The sequence below is a fragment of the Hippopotamus amphibius genome, chromosome 3 (genome assembly GCF_030028045.1).
Source record: "Hippopotamus amphibius kiboko isolate mHipAmp2 chromosome 3, mHipAmp2.hap2, whole genome shotgun sequence".
NCBI lineage: Eukaryota > Metazoa > Chordata > Mammalia > Artiodactyla > Hippopotamidae > Hippopotamus > Hippopotamus amphibius.
In genome coordinates, this window is record NC_080188.1 from 41,737,541 (window position 1) to 41,760,574 (window position 23,034).

Sequence of the window (23,034 nt, forward strand, 5' to 3'; positions counted from 1 at the left end):
GATGTGTTTGTGGGGGATGTGAGCTCTACAACCTCCTACCCTGTCATCTTGATCCAGTCGTATACCATGAATTTAATTCTTGCATATTTAATTTCTGCATATTGAACAGGAAATGCTTTTTATTATCATTAGAAACATGTTATATTACAAATGAAAGACTAAAATCATTGTGGAAATGATGTTATACATTTAAATGAGAATAGTTAATGCAAATTACATTTCACTCTATATAGCAACTATTTAGTGCTTTACAATGGTAATATATTCAGACTTCCACAATCCCATGAAGTAGGTGATACCATTACTTTATCTGCGTTTCACTGGTGAAGCAGCTGATTCTTAGGAAGGTTAAGTAACATGTCCGGCCCCACATAACTCTGTAGTAGCTTTTCAGCGAGGTAAATCCAGACTATCTGCATTCAGAGGGCAATCTCTTAACCATTATGGTCCGGTGGCTCCCCTTTCTGGGTCACAGTTCCTTTCAAAATGTAATATTGATAGTTTCCCATTATTAAGATATATCTTAACTATTAGGACGAAAGTATAATTATTGTTCCAGTTATGTATTAGTACAAAAAACTGCCCTTAAATGCACCATCTTAGAACAACAATACTCATTTCATTTTTCTCTGTCTTAGTTCTGGGTGTTGGCTGGGCTCATCTAAACAATTCTTATGGGGGGTTTCTCAGGTGGTTACAGTCTTGTGGTGGCTGGAGGTGTAATCATGTGGACATATGTGGTGAGTGGTTTGGGAAGACTCAAACTACTAGAGGGCTGGAACTACTGGGACTTCTTAGGCATATCTATGTATCTCTCCACAAATGATCATTTATCATGGAGACTTTGGGTATGGTACAGAGATCTATGGTGCACAGGGAGACATAGAGATGAAATGGAGAGAGAGACACACATAGAAAGACAGACAGACAGATGGGCAGAAAGACCAAGACAGAAAGAGAGGCAGAGACAGAATGTGTTGCATTTTGTAACTGAGTCTTGGAGGTTAGGCTGAAACATTTGTGAGAGTTATTAAAGTTCAAGCGAGAGGAAATTACTTGATGGGAGAGCTGTCAAAGTATTTGTAGTCATGTCTCAAAGACACTACAAATATAAGTATAGACACAAGCCAGCAGGGGTCCCTAAGCTATTGTAAAATTCATTTAATGTTGACATTAAAACCACAGTAAAGTCATGAGGTTTTTGTGAGTTAAGATTTTTACAACTATTGGAAATATAAATATTTTTTTATGATAATAAAAATATGCTGTAGGTGTCCTAAAAAAAAGGACCTTGTTTGCTATATTGTATAGTATGCCAGATTTCCAGTCATGTGTTTTGTTTTTTTTTAATTTTTAAATTTTATTTTATTTTTGGCCGCAATGTAAAGGATGTGGGATTAGTTCCCAAACCAGGGATCCAAACTGTGCCCTCTGCAGTGGAAGCGCAGAGCCTTAACCACTGGCCCATCAAGGAAGTCCCCAATTCAAGTGTTCTGAATGAAACTAATACATGGATAACATGACATGAAAATCTTAGAGCTTCATATCTTGAGATATTAAGAACCTAATATCTTGAATCAATATGTCTATTTCAATAGTTATTTAAAATCACATAATTAATAAATGAAACCATTATAGTGAAAGGTCAAGTAATGAAGAAGTATATAGAATAAAAATTTAAATTCTCTTCATTGGAAGTTCAGTATATTCTTAAGATCATTTCCGCTGTGGCATGCAAATTTACACATATTTACTTATATTTAATTTTATGTCCAAAGAAGAGTGTCATGCTTATTTTTTGTAATTTGGGGAACTTGTTCTTTACTTAATATATGACATGGAGAGTATTCAGCAATATTGCCCATAATCTATCTGTTTTTTCTCATGACTATGTAACCCATACTCATGTTGTAGGTAAGTGTGTTCACAAACTGATCGCCATTGAAGTGCTAGTGGGAATATTCAGAATATAATTATGAATATGTGCAAATCTTTCTGCATGACAGAGTCCTAGATGTAGAGTTGCAATGTAAAACAGTGGGTTTGCATTTCATGTAAAGGGTATTTCCATATTACACTCCCTCAAATTTAGTCCCACCAGATTTCTTGTTCTGCAAATCAGTTGTAGGAAAATTATGTGTTGACCTAATTTCCATTTCCCAAAGTACCAGTCACTTTTGTCACCTTTTATATGTCATTGGCCGTTTCACTTCTGTGAATTTCCTGTTCATATTATTCATTTATTTTCATAGTGGACTGCTTGATTTTTAATTGGAGATTTTTAGTCATTCTCACTGTACAGTGACTACCAGTCCTTTGTCTGTTACAAGCGTTGTCGTATAGATTTGAGGAAAAGTATGTAAGCCTACATGCGTGACTTAACCATATTTTCCACGATGGCAACATAATGTTCTACTTTTCTACTTTTCTATTATTTCTACATTTTTCTTAAAATGTGTCAATTTTCTTCAGGCATTCTATGATAAATTCTATGGTGAATTTTCCTATACTTCCCCAAGTATCTATGTTTTAATTTATTTTTAAAATATATTATGCTTTAGGCTGATGAATGCGTTGTCATATGACGTGGATGGTGGTCCTCTTGACCAATAAGACAACTATGTGTTTCCTCACCTGGAGCACTTTGGTGATAAATTATTTTCCTGATGTGCAGTTTTCAGGAATTCCTTCAGTGTGCTTTCATTTGATCCCTCACTTTTCCAAAAAATTTATGTAAGTTTTGTATTCTGCTCATTGTTACTGATTACGTCAGTCATAGTGAGCCTAGCTTTAAAGAAAATGATGTCTGTATCATTTTTTCTCATGATAAAGGATTGAAAGTTTACATATAAGTATTATGGGAGGGACTAGGAAATAGGCTGCTGAGGAAGAAACAAATGATGAGACATGCTCTTCTAAACTGTGGTATAGTATATTGTAATATAGTAATCTCTAATTCAGTCTGTGTTCCACAAACACCTTCAATTTCACAACGTATCTGCAAGTAGCTAAGTGATGCTGTGTCTTGTTTTTCAGAAATATATAGCTATAGATGAGTATATAGATATAGATAAAATCTGTAGGTAGATTCAGGTTCATATGCAATGAATGAAAATTCAGTAAGTCCCTTTAGAGTACAGGTTACATATTTTCTTAATATACAATTGAGAACTTACTTCCATTATCAAAGGTTGAATATGAGAGTGAAAATAATCAGGTGAATATTTTTATAGGTGGAAGAGAAAAAGAGAAATATGTTATGAAATCAAAGATTTTTCACAAATACCCCAATTTTAAATAGGAAGCAGGTAACTAATATTGTAGTCATGTGTCTAATTCCACAAACAATCTGCTGGCAAATGAGTTAAAGTGGATGAAGGCACATGGCTTGCCATGGCTTTAGTTAAGAAGTGATGCTGACATTGGATGCATAGTAAAAGCCAAGGAATTTTAGTGGTCTCACAAATGAAATGAGGGATGAATCTTTTTATAGAATTCCAATATTGAACAGTTCCTGCAGCAAGAAAAAACTATAAAATTCTGCATGAGAAGGAAGTTAAAAATTCTGACTATCATTTGGATGCTATGAGTAGACTTGTTACTGCTCTTGTGTCTATGCCCAACATGTGAAGCACGGTTAAGTTTAAGAAGTTCTTTTCAGTATTACTTTTGAATTAAAATAATTTCTTTTCAGTAAAAATCTCAGTACATACCCTTATAGTTTTATTTTCATTTAATTTTTCACCAATTTTTCCCTTGGCATGACATATTTCTATCTCAGTTAGAAAATCCCTTGAAAATGAATTTTCATCTGAGATGCTAAATTGTGAGAAGTCGTTTTGTCACAGGAGGATGGGAACCTTATCATATCTCCTTCTTGCTGGAAGAAATTGGAGGAGTTCCATCTATGGGGTGTACCTGCTTCAGGACCCAGATGTAGCTACTCCGTTTTCCCCTTCTCTCCTGTTTTAGCAAACTTCCAGTAACAAAACAGACAACATTTTGTGATGACAAACACAGCAGATGCCACACAGGCCAGCAGGAATCCAATCACATCCAAAGAGTGGTACTGGAACCAGGTGAGGTCGTGGACGGCTGGCCGCAGGTGCTTGGCTCCTTTGTGGCGCATGACAAACTCGATCCAGAAGACTGCTCGGTCCAGGGGCTTCACTGGCTGATCATGTTGAATGGTTGATAACCACATCACCTTCTCTTTGTATCTGAAGGAAAAGCAAATAGATATCAATTTACAGAATGAGCTAGAAAAGATAAAAATGTGAAATTTTCTTGTAGATGGTAACACTGAGTGCCACATTCTTTCACAGAGTGGAAGAAAAATACATATTTTCCCCTAAAGTGATTATTGAGATCTTAGCTTATGGGTTAGAATTTGTTAAATCCATAGGACTTCAAGCACCAGGGAAAAGAGAGGAAATGGGAGAGGACAAGAGTTTGCAATGAAAAGAATGGAATGAGTTAAGTCCCAAAGGAAAAAAAGGAAGCAAAAAGAAATTCATGATTTGTGTGTTCAAAGTTTGAATTATCTAGTAAGGATTTGGTAACAAACCTGGCAGACAAGGTTTAAAATGCTGTCATAATCCAGAGATAGCAGATAGACCTATGCTGAGGTTCAGAGACATGTCCAGGCAGGGCTGATCTTATATGAGTGAAATAATGTTTGAAAGTGTGTACGTGAATTTCCTCAGTTTGATCCCTGATTCTGACTCTTAACCTTGCTGCCTGATTTTTATTCTTTCTATTCCTCAGTTTTTCATTGTTATATGGAATGGATAGGGATAGTACCCTATTTGATTATTTTGAGGAATATTGTATTGATTCTTAGAGGTATTCTTAGACTCTCAGTAAATATCTGCTATTGTTGTTGTTCTTTTTCTTGTTAGTTATTTTACAATCTGGAGAACTCTCAACATTTTACTTTCAGGCATTGCAGTTACATTTATTTCTACTGTTGAAATCATCATGGACTAACAGACAAGGAGGAAGGAGGCGGAAGGAGGTATGGCTCATGGAGTCTGAATCATAAAGTGCTGTAGCATGGCACTGTAGCAACTTCCCTGGCAGTCCTGTGGTTAAAAATCTGTCTTGCAATACAGGGGACACTGTTTTGATCCTGGTCTGGGAAGTAAATCCCACATGCTGTGGGGCAACTATGCCCGTTTGTCACCACTGATACGCCTGTGTGCTCTGAAGCCCACGGGGCACAACCAGAGAGAAGCCTGCACACCTCAACAAAGAGCTGGCAGCCTGCAACGAAAGATTCTGAGTGCTGCAACTAAGATTCAAGGCAGTCAAAAAATAAATAAATAAATAAATATTAAGAAAAAATAACAGTGGAGGTAACCTCTCTCCCTGTTCTGTAAAATACATAGGGAGATCTCTGGGAGCACGGAGCTTTTGAGACGAGGGCAGTAATTCAGAAGCATTTTTGTAATACAATAGGGATAGACGACAATGACAGAGTTACTTAATACGTGTTTAAAGGACTTAATACAATTTGTAGCATATCATGAACATTCAGGACATGGCAGCTAATAAACTATCTTCATTTTTTGACACCAGCTTTACATTATTGAATTTAAATAATGTGTAAAGATACTGGAGAGATGTACATTTATATAAAAACACTAAATGAAAGATATATTTCTTAAAAAAAAAAGAAGCAAATGTGCTTCTTCTGCTGCACATTTCGGACAATAGCTGTTCTAAAATTAAAATTAAATAACACTGCTTATAAAACACAAATGTTCATTGCTATTATCACCAACACACTCTCAAAATGTTTTCTTTACAAAGTCATGAAACAAAAGGGGGAATATCTACATCATATTTGTGATATTAACAGTAACTGTATTATTAACATACATGTATATCCTGAAATGATGTGGGAACCAAATATTTGTTTAAATATTTATTTAGTTATAATTTATTTGTATAGGCTGCACCGGGTCTTAGTTGCGGCATGCTGTGGGATCTAGTTCCCTCACCAGGGATCAGACCCGGGCCTCCTGCATTGGGAGCACAGAGCCTTACACACTGGACCAGGGAAGTCCCTGGAAAGCACATATTTTTGGTTTCAGATAATTTGACTTTTCAACAGGAATATCCCAACATATTTCTTCCAAGTAACACAAAACAAGCACAACCAAAAGAGCTCAGAATATACTTACACTTATAGGCAGGATGTATATAGACGCCATTGAGTAATTTAGAAAGTTCTAGTTGTTTACCACTTATCTGCGATGGGATCAAAATATTATTACAGACTTGCAGATATAGAGAACAATCTATTGGTTACCAGGTTTTGGGGGGGGGGGTAAAAATACATCGGTGGGGGAGTAGGAGGCAAAAAGTACTGGGAACAACATAAGCTAAAGGGTGTGTTGTACAACACTGGGAACATAGCCATTATTTTGTAGTCATTTTTACTGGAAAGTGACTTTAAAAGTATGTAAAATTTTTTTAGAGAAGGAATACATACCCCTCCCAAGTCAATAATGTTTAAATTTTACAATTCTTCCAAATAAGACAAAAACGATCACAATTGAAAAACCTAAGAATATACCTACATATGTAAGTACCATCTACAGAGCCGAAACTGGGTAATTAGAAGGTGCTAGCTGTTTACCATCTATCAGTGATGGGGTTAAAATATTAGCATAGAAACATTGGAAAGTATTAAATGTAATGGGAATTTGAGATTGATTAAGTCAAGGTGGTTTACTGAAAAGAAACCATGTTACAAGAGTTTAAAACAGTTGAGGAGTTCACATGCTGACAGAAAGTAAAGTGGGCAGATGAGTACTCCTATAACATTCATGGTTCCCTACTTTAACTTTGTTCTCCATGCTTCCTCTTAATCCTTCTATGACCATTTCAGTGATCCTTCTCATTCTAATGATTAGGTCTTTCAAAATTTCTCCACTATCTTTAAACCACTGACAAATCTTTCCCCTCAAACCATGAAAAACATCTTAACGTGACACTCACAATAGGTTACTGCGGACTGTTTTCAAAGCATTGAGCAAATCTTACGCCTCACTGTGCTTATGCGAAGACTCACTGCTGCCTCCCTGGCCTTCGGATGAGAACTTCTCTAGAAATAGGAGCTAGTAAAAAATTATACTCACGAAGGATTGTTAATGACTTCCTTCAATGCAGCAAGGAAATCGACTCTTGTCATTGTTTCCAAATCCAACCTGACAGCTGCTCCCTTGGCCTTCATCTGAGCAATGTTATGAGGTTGATCAGCAAACAAAGGAAGGCCCACCATAGGGATCCCGTGGTAGATGGCCTCATAAATGCCGTTGCTTCCACCATGAGTTACAAAAGCTTTGGTTTTTGGATGACCTAGGATTGAGTGAATTTCAATAAAATTGTTCCTTTTAAGTCTTGGAAATAAAATGAGAAATGGGCATTATAAGGCAACTGAAAGAAGCAGTGTCTTTTTGGTAACAGATTATTGCACATATGAAATTGCTTTTAAATTGCTCTCAGAACTCAGAGAAGAGACTGCTATGCCTGCTGACAGGGTAAGTGAAGACTTCATGCAATAAGTGTTGTGGCACTTGAACTTCACAAATGAGTCCAGGATTGGCAAGTGGACAACTGCAAAGAACATTTGGGGTAAAAGAAACCACGTCTCTTTTACAAAAAATGGGCCTGAGGAGGGCATGTCAGAAATACATTTTCTTAAAGAAATTGTGAAGTCATTTTGTGTGATAAGCAGGGTGTCAGGGGAAAAGAAGGGTAATGGTGGTGGCATTGGAAGCAGAAGAAGGAAAAGCTATATTTTATCATGAAGTATTTTATCACTTCATGATTGTGGATTTGTTCTTACAGAAAATGGAGAGTCCCTGGTAATAAAAGGGAGCTGTTACTTTTAGTAGCATTTACCATACCCCTGCAGAGGGGAAAAGATAGGTATAAGGAAAGAATCCAGAGGCAGAGCAACAATCCAGGAAGTGATTGAGAAGTTCACTGTGGGAAGTAATAACAGCCGAAATAAAGATTCTGGCCATAAGGGATGTGACCATGCCAACTGTTAGTCATTCTTATTTTATCCCCTAGCATAGGAAATAAAAATAAAGTAGTAAAGTTTTCTTTTCGAGTGTTACAATACTTGCTTGATGAGTTTGTTTCCTACTGAAGTACTATCACTCTGCTCAGCTGTTTCTCACGTTTTCAGTATTTGTTCTGCCAAGTCTTACCGAGAAGGTCATTCTGGGGGATCCACTTATACAGCCGAGTATTGGGCCCTAGGGTGTCTGGTTTCTTGCCATCGTATCTCCACAGAACCTGTTAGGGTAAAGGAAACACCTTATCCATGAGTTCAACTTCAAAGTTACAGCATTAGAATTCTAAAGAGATCAAAATACATCTCATTACATGTCTTGCACATGAGTAGTAAGGGAATGAGGACAAGACACCTTAAGTGATGGTAACTATTAATACACTGACATAAATAGGAATACGTACTTTTGATGTACCCATGATGTGCACATGATGGCATAGACAAATGAGATTTTCAGTGATCTACTGAAATACTGAAAACATTCTTAGATGGTCTTATTTTGATTCCAAGAAGACAGTGACAGATTACAAATGATCTACACATTTATTTGCTTTATTTTAGGTACTAGGTATCGTTTTCAAATTTAATATTCACTCATTTATTTCTTTTTGCCTGTTGTAGAACGGAGTTTACTTATATTCACTTATCAACATAAAAAGTTATTTTATTAGAATTTCACATTTTGATTGCAAAGAGGACAATGCATGCAATCAGCCACTTAAGAGAAATAAATATTTCTGCTTTTTTATAATTTATTAACAATAAGTTAATTAGTGCTGCCTAGGAAGTGTAACTTCATTTAGATTAAAAATTTTAAGCACGACCTCAGACAACAGTGGCAACTGGAATTTTTTTATGTGAATCCAGAGTATTACTATTATTACTAGGCTTGAAAATGTTTTACCTTCAGAAAAGAAGAGCAGGTTGGTAATTTGTGAATGACAATAAGGCTGCTGGAAAAGCTCCAAATTGCAATGCTAAAATTTATTCACCTGACCCTGAAGACTTCAACAATGAAGCACAAAGCATTGATAGCATTGTTTAATGTGGTTTCTAGATCCAATACGAAAATAGCAATCAATTTTGGAATTCTAAGCAATTCTCATGAACTGAATTATAATTTACTAGTGTTTAGCTTCTCTTTGCTATGTGAAAGAATGCAGAGTAACTTTAGTTACTGAGGAAAAAGTTAGCATAGTTGATTAGGAGAAGACTACAATATCAAATAGCAAACTAAAAAATTAGTTCACAAATATCCCAAGACCCAAGGGGTATTTAATATATTAAAAAATAATTTACTACTCAATTTATGGAGAAAGAGGCAGCGGAGTCTTTTCCATGCCAGTCTTCCTTATGCTTGACTCCTTCTTATAGTCCTTTCTTTGTCAATCAAGAGGAGTAATGTGATAGGTTAGAAGCAGAGTCCTGTAAGGGCTGGACTGTACAGTGCACGGGGTTCACCTTAAGGGCAGGACCCCATCTTTACCCTTTCTCTTTTAGCTTCCTGCTTCAGACTTTGGCATGTCCAGTCAACCAGAGAGGCTGATGTCTCTCTCTCTAAATCATTGTGGCTGGTTGGGTATCTGGAAAAAGCTTGTTAGTCTTGATCATCCTCTCTGTGAATAGCACCCTGAGAAGCACACTTAATACTGTTGTTGCAAAATTTAGGGGATGTAAAAGGGTCCAGAATTACCTGGCAAGTATAACCTGCAAGAAACACTCCAGATTTTGATCAATATTGCATGTAACATTATTGCATAACTACATTTACGGTTAAAATTTAACTCCTGAGAACATCTGTATGTGTATCGTGTCTCATGAGTCCTTCAAGGAAAAGAAGCAAATGACAAAGCAGAATTTGGTGATTTCTTTTCTTGCCCACAATACTATTATCATAACAAAATTTACACTGCATCTCTTAAATATTGTTCTTTTTGATTACAATGTTCATCTAAAATTATTATTGATCAGAGACACTCTGTACTACTTTAGCTCCTGCCATATATATTTTGGTTTCTATATATATCTGAGTTAAGTTGGAGCTATCATAGTAGTTGTTTTCCCAATAGAAAATATCTAAAATTAGACCTTTTATAAAATTTAACAGATTCATTAAATTGTTGTCCACTGTGAAATTATTGTGTGTACCTTTTGTGGAATCTGGGCAAAGGCTGATGCGATTATATTGGCTCTTTCTTCTGTCACCTTACTGACCATTGACCCCAAAGTAAACACCACAATACCATTTTCTCCAGAGCTCTGCACAAACTCTTCCATTTCCTGTGAAAAAGAATTTGCTCCATCACTAAAGACTAACAGCATAACAAACATTATTGAAGGGATTGCTACAAACAACTAAAGAGAGAAAATCAGTTATAGTCTGGAATTGCTAGAGTATTGCCTGTTATTTTTTGTTTTGTTTTGTTTTAAATATTATGGCAAAATACATGTAACATATAATTTACTGTCAATGATTCCTAAGTGTATAGTATAGTAGTGTTAAGTGTATTCACATTGTACCACCAATCTCCAACACTTTTTCACCTGGCAAGACTGAAAGTCTATGCTGATTAAGAAACTCTACTTTCTGTTTCCACAAATTAACTAGTCTGGATACCTCTTATAAGTTGAGTTGTACAGTGTTTGTCTTTTTTGGACCTGGCTTATTTCACTCAGCTTAAGGTTTATTCATGCTGTGACATGTCAGAATTTCCTTTTGAAGGTTGAGTAATATTCCATTGTTTGCATATCTGACATTTTGTTTATTGCTTTATCTGTTGATAGACACTTGTGTGCTTCAACCTCTTTGCTCCTGTAAGTAGAGCTTTTACCTACGTGTTGTGCAAATATCTCATTGGGATCCTCATTACAGTTCTTTTAGGTATATACCCAGTAGAGGAACTGCTGGGCCATATGTCTAGACAGGGTTTATATTAGAAAGTGTGCTTTATTCTTACCACATACCATAGTGAGTTTATAGAATGATTTCCCTCCTCCTGCCCCACCATGTTTCTTAAACACATCTTGGGCTTTGATCACTTGTGCTATTAAATATTCAACACTAAAAAAATTAGTTTTAAATTGTTTGAGGAAACTCCTCTGTTTTCCGTAATGGCTGTTTTTTGTTTGTTTGTTTGATTTTGTTTTTGTTTTCATTTTTGTTTTTAACAGACTCATTCCAGAGGTCCTTAGGAAGAAAACTGGTGATATGAGGTCATTTTCTTCTATTATGTATATTTGTGTAAATGTGTTTGTGTACAAACAGGAAATGAGATAGAGCCAGTACACAGTAGTGAAGAGGAGATCCTGCTAAACAATGTTATACTCAGTCTTCATCAATCATGTTATTAATTACTAACACAGTTTTTTGGAAGGAAGCTACACTGCAGGGTTTAACTCAATTTAATTCTTTATTGTTATACATCTACTAAAGCATTTATCTATTCCAGATAGGCTTTCTTGAGAACTATTATAGAGTGTCATGGGTATTTCATTTCTGTGACTGTTATAGTTAACACCAAGAAAAATGTATGATTTGAATCACTTTATGTCTATCTGTCACTCAGCACTGTAATCCTTATTCATTGACTTAAATTTTGCCGTAATTTCCCAAACTCTCACTCTAAATTACTAATCACTGACATTGAGGAGTCTGGTATTGTAGTTTGGAAGGTCTGTGGAACAGTCCTGTGAGTCCTATTTATGAGTCCTATTTATAACCCAGAGATATACTTGTGTAGTTACATATTTGAACAACCATATTGCTGGGTCACTTTACGTATGACACCATTTCTCCTGAACATATATTGTACAATGTAATTGATGTCACAGTAGCATGTGCTACATCCCACTGCTGTGAAGGACCCTCATCAGCACCTAACTGAGTTCACCAGGGAGCACCTGCCAAACAGTGGGAGAGGTACCCCAGGGCCCTCTGCAGCAGAGATCTGGTCACATTTTGAGTAATTCACTTCAAGTTAAATCAAGCTCCTGGTGAATCCATATTTGCCTGGAATTGTTTCTGAATTATTTTGTTTTGCTGTCTTTGATCCTTTCTAATTAAAACAATTGGTATTTTCCATTATCGAATAAGACCACATTGCACAATGTTTTCTGTTAAAAATGTAGAGGAGAAAAAGTTTCCTGGATATCTGGTCAAAACCACATACTCATCTTTTCTTATTTTTTTTTTCTGTTTTTAATTCATTATTCCCTTCTCTTTGAAATATAGTGACCTATCACTTCCATCATAAAATATATGCTTTCTGGTCCCAATTATTCTGTAAATCCTCTTTGCAAAACTATTTTTTAACAGAAAAAAGAGGGCATTTTTTCAAACTTTAACCTTGAAGACTCTATTTGAAGGGCATTCTTCAAAAGTATAATCCCAACCTCTTGATACCAGCCTTAACATTAAGGTCATTGAACTTTAAGACTCACATGCTATATCCAGCTAATGTTTGTACTTCCAGTGACATGTAGTAGCATTTAAAGTTACGTGCCTTCAGTGTTTTGTCTGATTGGCTTGCTACCCAAAGCTGCTTCATCTATGCTGAGAAAGATGCATCCATTTGGTATTACTGTAATCCATCCTATCTCTACAAATTAATCACTGTTGTGGACTGGTTCATTTCATTTCCTGACATCTTTATGAAAATAATATAAGCTCATGGTAAGAAACTATGCAAAAGTATGAAAAACTATATAAAAGGAAATAAGATTGACTAAAACTCTCCATCCAGAGATATCCTTAGTTTCAAATTCATATGCTTTTAACCTAAATGTAAGGCCAGACACTATGAAACTCCTAGAGGAAAACATAGGAAGAACACTCTTCGACATAAATAACAGCAAGACCTTTTTTGATCCAACCCCTAGACTAATGGAAATAAAAACAAAAATAAATTAGTGAGACCTAATGAAACTTCAAAGCTTCTGCACAGCAAAGGAAAGTGTAAGCTCAACGAAAGGACAAACCTCAGAATGGAAGAAAATATTTGCAAATGTATCAACAGACAAAGGATTAATCTCCAAAATATATAAACAGTTCATGCAGCTCAATATCAAAAAAAAAACAAATAACCCATTCAAAAAATGGGCAGAAGACCTAAGTAGGCATTTCTCCAAAGAAGACATATGGATGGCCAAGAGGCACATGAAAAGCTGCTCAACATCACTAATTATTAGAGAAATGCAAATCAAAGCTGCAATGAGGTATCACTTCACACCAGTTAGAACAGGCATAATCAGAAAATCGACAAACAGTAAATGCTGGAGAGCATGTGGAGAAAAGGAACGCTCTTGCACTGTTGGTGGGAATGTAAATTGATACAGCCACTATGGAGAACAGGATGGAGGTTCCTTGCAAAACTAAAAGTAGAACTACCATATGACCCAGCAATCACACCACTGGGCATATACCCAGAGAAAACCATAATTCAAAAAGACACATGCACTCCCATGTTCACTGCAGCACTATTTACAATAGCCAGGACATGGAAGCAACCTAAATGCCCATCAACAGATGAATAGATAAAGAAGATGTGGTACATATATACAATGGAATATTACTCAGCTGTAAAAAGCAATGAAACTGGGACATTTGTAGAGAACTGGATGGGCCTGGAGACTGTCATACAGAGTGAAGTAAGTCAGAAAGAGAAAAACAAATACCATATATTAACACATATATGTGGCATATAGAAAAATGGTACAAACCAAGCAGTTTGCAAGGCAGAAATAGAGACACAGATGTAGAGAACAAACATACAGACACCAAGTCGGGAAAGCGGGGAGGGTTGGCGGGAAATGAATTGGGAGATTGGGATACCAAATTGTACACTCTAAATATATGCAGTTTATTGTATGTTAACTGTATCTCAATAAAAGTTCTTAAAAAATTCAAATGCTTTTAGATAGGGTTGAAATATATTTTACATATAACATTACGTAAGTTATGGTATATAACATGATGATTAGATACATTTATATACTGTAATATGATTGCCATTTTAATGATTACTCAAAGCTCCATAAAGTCATACAAGTATAATTTCTTTTTTTGATGCTGGATAAATTAACACCTAGCCTCTTAGCAAGTATGTTGATTATATTAAAATATTGTTGTCTATATTCACTATTCTGTACCTTCGATTTCTAGAACTTATTTTCTAAGAGATGCAATTTTGTATCCTTAAACAACATCTCTCCTATTCTCCCACCTCTCAGCTCCTGGTAACCACCATATTACTCTCGTTATTACCTATACTTATATTATGTATATTACTCTTGTATGATGTAATTACTCGTCAGTGCGAGTTTGGCATTTTTAGATTCTACATGTAACTGATATCATGCATTATTTGTCTTTCTCTATGTGTTCCAGAAAGATAAACAAAATTCAAAACCTTTAGCTAGATTAACCAAGAAAAAAAGATGCAAATAAATAAATTAGACATGAATGAGGACATGTTACAACTGATACATAAAATACATAGGATCCTAAGAGACTACTATGAGTAATTACATGCTAACAACTTCCATACCTGAGAAGAACGCTTAGCTTCTTAGAAACACAACCTACCAATACTGAATCAGGAAGAATTAGAAAATCTAAACAGTCATAATGAGTGAAATGATTGGATCAGTAATCAAAAACCTATCAACACACAAAACCTCGGGACTATGTGGCTCCACTGATGAATCCTATGAAACATTACAGAGGAATTAATGTCAGTCCTTTAGAAAATCTTTAAAAATTAAAGAGGAGGGTGAGAACATTTCCAAACTCATTCTACGAGGCCAGCGTTACCCTGATACCAAGGAGATAAGGACATTACAAGAAAAGAAAACTATAGGCCAATATCTGGACTGAATGTAGAAGCAAACATTCTCAACAAAATATCAGCAAGCCAAATTCAAGAACACATTAAAAAGATTATATACCAAGACCAAGTGGGATTTATCCCTGGGATGCAAGAATGGTTCTATGTACCCAAATTAGTAACTGTGATATATTGCATTAATAAAATTAAATTTAAAATAACTTGGTCATCTCCATAGTTGTACAAAACACATTTGACAAGGTACAACAGGTTTTCATGATAAAAACCCTCAACATTTTGGGAATAGAAAAACCATATCTCAATGTAATAAAGGACATATATGACAAACCCAAAGCTAACGTTATACTCCAAGTGAAAATTTGAAAGCTTTTTCTCGAGGAAAACAAGGATGCCCACTCTCACACTGATGCAACATAGACAAGAAGTTCTCGCTAGAGCAGGTAGGCAAGACAAAGAAATAAAAGGCATTCTGAATAGAAAAGAAGAAGTAAAATTTTCATTTATTGCAGAAAGCATGATTTTTTGTACAGAAAATCTCACAGATTCAACCAAAAACCTGAACTAAGCAACAAATTCAGTAAAGTTGCAGGATATAAAATCAATATACAGAAATCAGTTCCATTTGTATGTAGTAACAATGAAATATCTGAAAACACTATCCCATCCACAATAGTATCAAAAACAAGAAAACAGCTAGAAATAAGTTGAACCAATGAAGTGAAAGATCTGTACAGTGATAACTACAAGAATTAGTTTTAAGAAATAGAAGAAAACACAAATAGATGGGAAGTCATCCTGTGTTCAGGGATCAGAAGTATTAATTGTTAAAATATTCATGCTGCCCAAAGCTAAAGGCATCACAGCTCCCAATTTCAAATTATATTACAAAGCTGCAATATTTCAAGCAATATTTTACTGGCCAAAAAATAGGCACATAGACCAATGGAATAGCATACAGGGTTTAGAATTAAAACCCTGGATATACAGTCCACCAGTGTTCAATCAGGCAGATAAGAATACCTAATAGGGAGAGAAGAGTCCCTTCTTTCTCTTCTGAGAAAACTGAATAAACATATTCCAAAAAATAATGAGACCCCTATCTTATACCACTCACTAAAATAACTCAAAATGAATCAAAGACTTAAACATAAGACCAGATACCATAAAACTCATAAAAGAAAAGATAGAAATGTAACTCCTTGGCATTGGTCTTGAAAATGGTTTTCTTGATATGGCATCAAAACCATAAAGAAAGAAAGTCAACAAATGGGACTACACAAACTTGAAAGCTTCTGCACAGCAAAAGAAACAAGCAACAAGATGAAAATGGAACCTACTGAGTGGGAGAAAAGTTTTGTAACCACGTATTGAATGAGGGCTTAATAGCCAGGATATGTATAGAACTCATGCAACAAAAAATTCAATTAAATGATGCACAGATGAACAAAATAGACATTTTCCAACAAAGACGTCCAAATGGCCACCAGATATAGGAAAAGATGCTGAACAGTACTAATCATCAGGGAAATGCATTTCAAAACCACAATGAGCTATTAGCTCGAAGCTGTTAGAAAGTCTAGAGCCAAGAAGAGAAAAGTGTTGGTGGGAATGTGGAGAAAAGTGAATGCCTGTACACTGTCAGTGGGAATGTAAATTGGTTCAGGCCTTATAGAACACAAAAGAAGTTTCCTAAAAGAATTAAAAGTGGATTTACTATATGACTTAGCAATTCCACTTCTGGGTATATTGCCAAAAAGAAATAATAAGAAGAAATCAAAGAGATATATGTGCTCTCACGTTTCTTTCAGCATTATTCAGAATAGCCAAGGGAAACAACTTAAGTGCCCATCAATGGATAAATCATAAAAAAGATGTTTAACACACACACACACACACACACACACACGCTCAGAATGGAATGTTATTCACCCATGAGAAAGGAAATCCTGCCATTTTTGACAACGTGGATGGAGCTTGAAGACATTATGCTAAAATTTGTGTTCTCATTCTAGTCTTTATTCTACTCCTATAGTTAAATATACATTTTGACATATTTTGGAAATTGTAATTCTAGCTTATATTCTTTTTTTAACCTTCAAGAAAATTGTGATCTTATTATACTTGTTATTTTCCAACTAAATATTGTATTATAGCTGATTTAGTGTAGTTAATCATTCTTTGAGGAAACATTTATACATAGATTCATTTATACTGTAGAAGAGTGGTCTTCATTATAGCTAGAGCACTGGTGGAGGGACTCAAAAATTTACAAAAATATTTCAGCATTTCCTTTTGCTCATCTGATTGCCAGACCCTTATAATTTTTAATATGAAAAAATTTAAAGGTATTAAATTATATTTTATTAATTTAAATGTTATTAAATTAAATTATTTTATTAGCCTAAATTATTTTAAATAAATAAACTTTAAAATTTATCTTTAAAGCATTCCATAGGATATCTACTCTCTAGGACTTTGCTAGAGAGTATAAGCTTGATGTTTAGCATATTCTTTTCAATTAAATTTGGAATTAGATCCCTGTGGCTGGCAAACATTGTGTTATTGATAGTATGTAATAGTAACAAAATAACAATAATGACCTCAGCTACTATTTTTTCTAGATCACCATGTACGTGCCAGAGATATTTTGGACATTTCGTGTATACTAACAAAGTTTTTCCACACAACAGCAATATGAGGTTGGTCTTTTATTATAAGAGTAAGTGTGGTCATGTCTCTATGAACACTGTATTCTAGTTTCCCTCATTGTTGCCTGTATCGTGCAACAACTTGCTAAATAGTCTCCTTTCCTACTCTTGCCCCTTTACAATCCAACCCTCTGACTACATCTTGTGATTTTGTTTTAGTTTTTAAAAAATATGTGACCATAGCTCTTTCTTTTGTAATCCTTTCAATGGTCTTTCCAGTGCCCCTACTAGATGTTTCAAACTCCTTGTTAATATGTGTTTCCAACTCACCTCTCCAGCATGATCTGTCTCTTTACTCAGCCTCTTCCTGTTTTGACTAAACTTGGACATCTTGGAAACTGTCAATAACTACTCTATCTGCTTTTCTTTTGTATCTTCTTCCACGTCTGCCCTATCCCTTCTGTTTATGCCTGAACATCCTCCAGATCTCACCTTAATTATCAACGAATCAGAGATACTTTCTATATTCATGCTGGATATTTTCTTAGCATTGTGGTCTTTCCTTTTTATAGTACTTTGTACACACTTTTTATTACTTGCTTGTATTCTGTCTTTCCAGGTAGAGTGTCAGGTGGCAGAAAATGTATATATACCATTTCTCTATATTCACACTCACTTCTGGAATATGATATGTATGTAATTATACAAATATAATATAGTTTAATATAACATGATATATTATTTACATAATCATATATACATTATTTATATGATTTTATAGCTAGAATTACCCTTTAATGAATGTGTGTTGCTTTATTAGGTGTTGAATGATGAAGCCATACTTTAACTGACATATTCTCAAAGTGTCTCAAATATCCTAGTTTATTGTGTAATGAAAATGAAATTCAGATACTTGTGTTGGTATAGAAATATATGAGTTTTGAACTGAAAGGTCACTTTATCCAGCTTCCCACATCTGACTTTCTGTAACGTAACATTCTACATAAGGAATGTGGAATTATTCCTATTGAAAATGCAAAGTCAACAAAGCACAACAAAGAGGAGTAGGTGACCTTAGGAAGGGGTTTGGCAGGTTTGCAGTGGAGGCCTCCAACAAATTCAAAATTTGGTAGCAGTGGGCGCGGGAATGTAAAATCCCAATAGGTTCGAATGAGCCATATTTCAGCTTTCCCCATTGTCTCTGATAATGTAGTGGGTCTTCCTGAAAGTAAAAACAACATGAAATGTTAGATCAAATGAGAATATTGCCATGTGTGTCTATTAGGTAATTTTTGTAAAGGAGCTTGGAATGATGTGGTCAAAGGTGCTTGAACGGGTTCTTTGATACAGCAAACATATGTATGTGTATAATATATAACATAACATAGCATAATATGATATATTATAACATAATATACTCTAGTGTAATATAATATAATAAAATATAATATGGAACTGAGCTACACAGTTAGAAACAATTTCTAAATGCTACATAGATACTTGTGCTACAAATGTGTGTAATTCTTCAATCTAGCTGTCTTCATTTATCAAGACATTTTATGAGGTTTCTAGTGACTTTTTTTTTTAAGAACTTTTATTGATATGCAGTTAACAGACAACAAATAACATATATTTAGAGTGTACAATTTGGTGTCCCAATCTCCCAATTCATTCCCCCCCAACTCTCCCCACTTTCCCCACTTGGTGTCCATGTGTTTGTTCTCTACATCTATGTCTCTATTTCTGCCTTGCATTTCCTCTTTCATAGTTGTTAGCATTTGCCTTATGTATGGAGGTGCTCCTATATTGGGTGCATATATATTTATAATTGTTATCTCCTCTTCTTGGATTGATCCCTTGATCTTTATGTAATGTCCTTTCCTGTCTCTTGTAACATTTTTTATTTTAAAGTCTATTTTATCTGATATGAGTATTGCTACTCCAGCTTTCTTTTGATTTCCATTTGCATGGAATATCTTTTTCCATCCCCTCACTTTCAGTCTGTATGTGTCCCTAGGTCTGAAGTGGGTCTCTTGGAGACAGCATATATATGGGTCTTGTTTTTGTATCCATTCAGCCAGTCTGTGTCTTCTGATTGGTGCATTTAGTCCATTTACATTCAAGGTAATTGTCGATATGTATGTTCCTATTACCATTTTCTTAATTGTTTTGTTGTTGTTTTTGTAGGTCCTTTTCTTCTCTTATGTTTCCCGCTTTGAGAAGTTCCTTTAGCATTTGTTGTAGGGCTGGTTTGGTGGTGCTGAATTCTCTAAGCTGTTGCTTGTCTGTAAAGCTTTTGATTTCTCCATCGAATCTGAATGAGATCCTTGCTGGGTAGAGTATTCTTGGCTGGAGGTTCTTCCCTTTCATCACTTTAAATATATCATGCCACCCTCTTCTAGCTTGCAGAGTTTCTGCTGAGAAATCAGCTGTTTACCTTATGGGAGTGCCCTTGTATGTTACGTGTCATTTTTCTCTTGTTGCTTTTAATAACATTTCTCTGTCTTTCATTTTTGTCAACTTGACTAATATGTGTCTTGGCGTGTTTCTCCTTGGATTTATCCTGCCTGGGACTCTCTGTGCTTCCTGGACTTGGGGAGCTATTTCCTGTCCCATGTTACAAAAGTTTTCAACTATAATTTCTCCCAATATTTTCTCAGGTCGTTTCTCTCTCTCTTCTCCTTCTGGGGCCCCTATAATATGAATGTTGGTGCACTTAACATTGTCCCAGTGGTATCTTAGGCTGTTTTCAGTTCTTTTCATTCTTTTTTCTTTATTCTTTTCTGCATCAGTGATGATCACCATTCTGTCTTCCAGGTCACTTATTCATCCTTCTGCCTCAGTTAATCTGCTATTGGTTCCTTCTAGTGTATTTTTCACTTCCGTTATTGTGTTGCATATCTCTGTTTGTTTGCTCTTTAATTCTTCTAGGTCTTTGGTAAACTTTTTGATCTTTGCCTCCAGTCTTTTTTCAAAATCCTGGATCATCTTCACTATCATTATTCTGAATTCTTTTTCTGTAAGGGTGCCTATCTCCTCTTCATTTAGTTGTTCTTCTGGGACTTTATCCTGTCCCTTCATCTGGTACAAATTCCTCTGCTTTTTCATTTTCTCTATCTTTCTGTGGCTGTGGTTTTCAGTTCCACAAGACGAAATACTGCTGATACTGCTTGATACTGCTTTCTGCCCTCTTGTGGAGGAAGCTATCTAGGAGCCTCCTGTGTGCTTACTGATGGGAGGGACTGAAGGTGGGTAGGGCTGGGTGGGCGGAGCTCAGTAAACCTTTAATCTGCTTGTCTGCTAATGGGTGGAGCTGTGTTCACACCTTGTTGGTTGTTTGGCCTGAGGCCACCTAGTGCTGGAGCCCACAGGCTCTTTGGTGGGGCTAATGGCAGACTCTGGGAGGCTCACACCAATAAGCACATCCCAAAACCCCTGCTGCCAGTGCCCCTGCCTCCTCCGTGAGCCACAGCTGCCCCCCCCCCACCTCTGCAGGCAACCCTCCAACACCAGCAGGTAGGTCTGGTTCAGTCTCCTATGGGGTCACTGTTCCTTCCCCCTGGGTCCTGGTGAGCACATTTTCTTGTGTGCCCTCCAGGAGTGGAATCTCTGTTTCCACAAGTCCTGTGGAGGTCCTGCAATCAAATCCCACTGGCTTTCAGAGTCTGATTCTCTGGGGATTCCTCCTCCCATTGCTGGACTCCCAGGTTGGGAAGCCTGACATGGGCTCAGAACCCTCACTTTAGTGGGTGGACTTCTGCAGTATAACTGTTCTCCAGTTTGTGAGTCACCCACCCAGCATTTATGGGATTTGATTTTAATGTGATTGCACCCCTCCTACCATCTCATTGTGGCTTCTCCTTTGTCTCTGGATGTGGGGTGTCTTTTTTGGTGAGTTCCAGTGTCTTTCTGTTGATGATTGTTCAGTAGTTAGTTGTAATTCTGGTGCTCTTGCAAGAGGGAGTGAGCACACGTCCTCCTACTCTGCCATCTTAATCTGATCTCTATCCTAGTGACTTCTTTTAAATTAAAGAAAGCAGTTTTGTAAGTTGGATAGATAATCGCTTGCAGAAGTCCTAAGTGGTTCAATTTGTGGTTTATTACATCCTGGTGTCCTATACAAATAATGAGCTACAGAGTTCTACTTTATAATGTAAGTGTTTCCATAATGTTTATAAGATGGATGGGTCAATTTTTATTTTTATTTCACCCTTTCACTTATTTAGACAAAATTCTGTGACTTTATATTTATACAAATTCACCTTCAAAGGCAAAAGGAAAGATAGGACTTAATGCTACCAAGTAAAAACATGACTTACCTAGTACTCCACTGTAAAACTGATTCCATTTCTGCTCATTAAATGTCTTGAACCAGAAGTCAAAGTAAAGTACATATATCATATTTTTAACCCTCTCCATGAATGTCATGTGATCACTTAATTCTGAAGTCATAACAGGTACATAGGATGGTGGCAAAGGAAATCTTCCACTAAGCTTTTCAATTGAATAGCCAAGTGAGGTGTAGAGACTGTACATGAAAGGTATTTTAAGTATCTCAGCCAGCAGCTCACCACAGGGTGCAACGGCATCTGCAAGAACGATATCAAACCTTGATTCATGTAGTTTTGTCATGAGTTTCTTGTTCGAAACCACTTCTTTACAGATGTGCAGAAGCATATCAGAATATTTCTCAAGTAAACTTCTTATTGGTGAAAAATTAGGCCAAAACGAATTTTTTGACATATTTGTCCATGTTGTGATCAAAAGGCTGATGCTATTGTCAAATTCATCTTCATTTAAAGATACAGGGAAAGTCTCAAACTTAATAGCAGATGGCTTTTGGGGATCAATAACAACAGAAGCTGAAGATGTCAAAACAGTGACCTCATTACCTCTTGTGACAAGTTCATCCAGAATTGTCTTCATATTCATCCAAGGACTATATTCCATTGGCCACACCAGCACCTTCCCACAACTCCCAGAGCTAAAGTAGCAAGTCAGCTGTAGTAGCAGCAGAAATGAGAGCCATTTCACAGACATCTTGTTCACAGGCAATACTTTAAAATATTTACCGTATCTACTTGCTATTGCGCACGCTTATATCCAGAAGAAATCAATCAGGAAGTTAAATTATAACTCCTACGCCTCAAGTAAATATATTTGATGAATAGTCAGCAGCTGTGGACAGCAAGTCACAGGGCAAAGTGTAGGACACTTCATGTTCATACAGTGTGTTTAATATTGTTTCGTCAGTGGTAGCATCTCAGTGTCAAAAACCTTGCACTTGCAAATCATCTATATTATGTAAAAGGCTAATGTAAAAACATAGCAGGTGAGAGGCTCTTGGGTCTGCAGTGTCCTTGACACAGAATTAGAGATAAGGTGACATCAACAAGATGCAGGGTTAGGAGGGCCCAGCACTTGTATCCCCCCAAAACGGCAAAAACTT

General features: G+C 36.0%; 1 protein-coding gene across 2 annotated transcripts; it reads right to left on the bottom strand.

The window, feature by feature from the left end:
- Window positions 1–112: 112 nt before the first annotated feature.
- On the bottom strand, window positions 113–22,630 carry LOC130849093 (UDP-glucuronosyltransferase 2B4-like). 2 transcript variants are annotated; one of them, XM_057727706.1, is made up of 7 exons: window positions 21,905–22,630; window positions 18,659–18,807; window positions 10,241–10,372; window positions 8,229–8,316; window positions 7,149–7,368; window positions 3,919–4,220; window positions 113–478 (listed from the first exon to the last, which is right to left on the bottom strand). In XM_057727706.1, exons 1-6 carry the CDS (start codon window positions 22,623–22,625, stop codon window positions 3,941–3,943), a joined length of 1,590 nt encoding a protein of 529 aa, XP_057583689.1. In that variant the 5' UTR covers window positions 22,626–22,630; the 3' UTR covers window positions 113–478; window positions 3,919–3,940. The 2 variants fall into 2 exon arrangements, with proteins under 2 accessions (XP_057583689.1, XP_057583688.1); XM_057727705.1 differs by lacking the exon at window positions 113–478 and having other exon boundaries at window positions 3,034–4,220.
- Window positions 22,631–23,034: the final 404 nt, after the last annotated feature.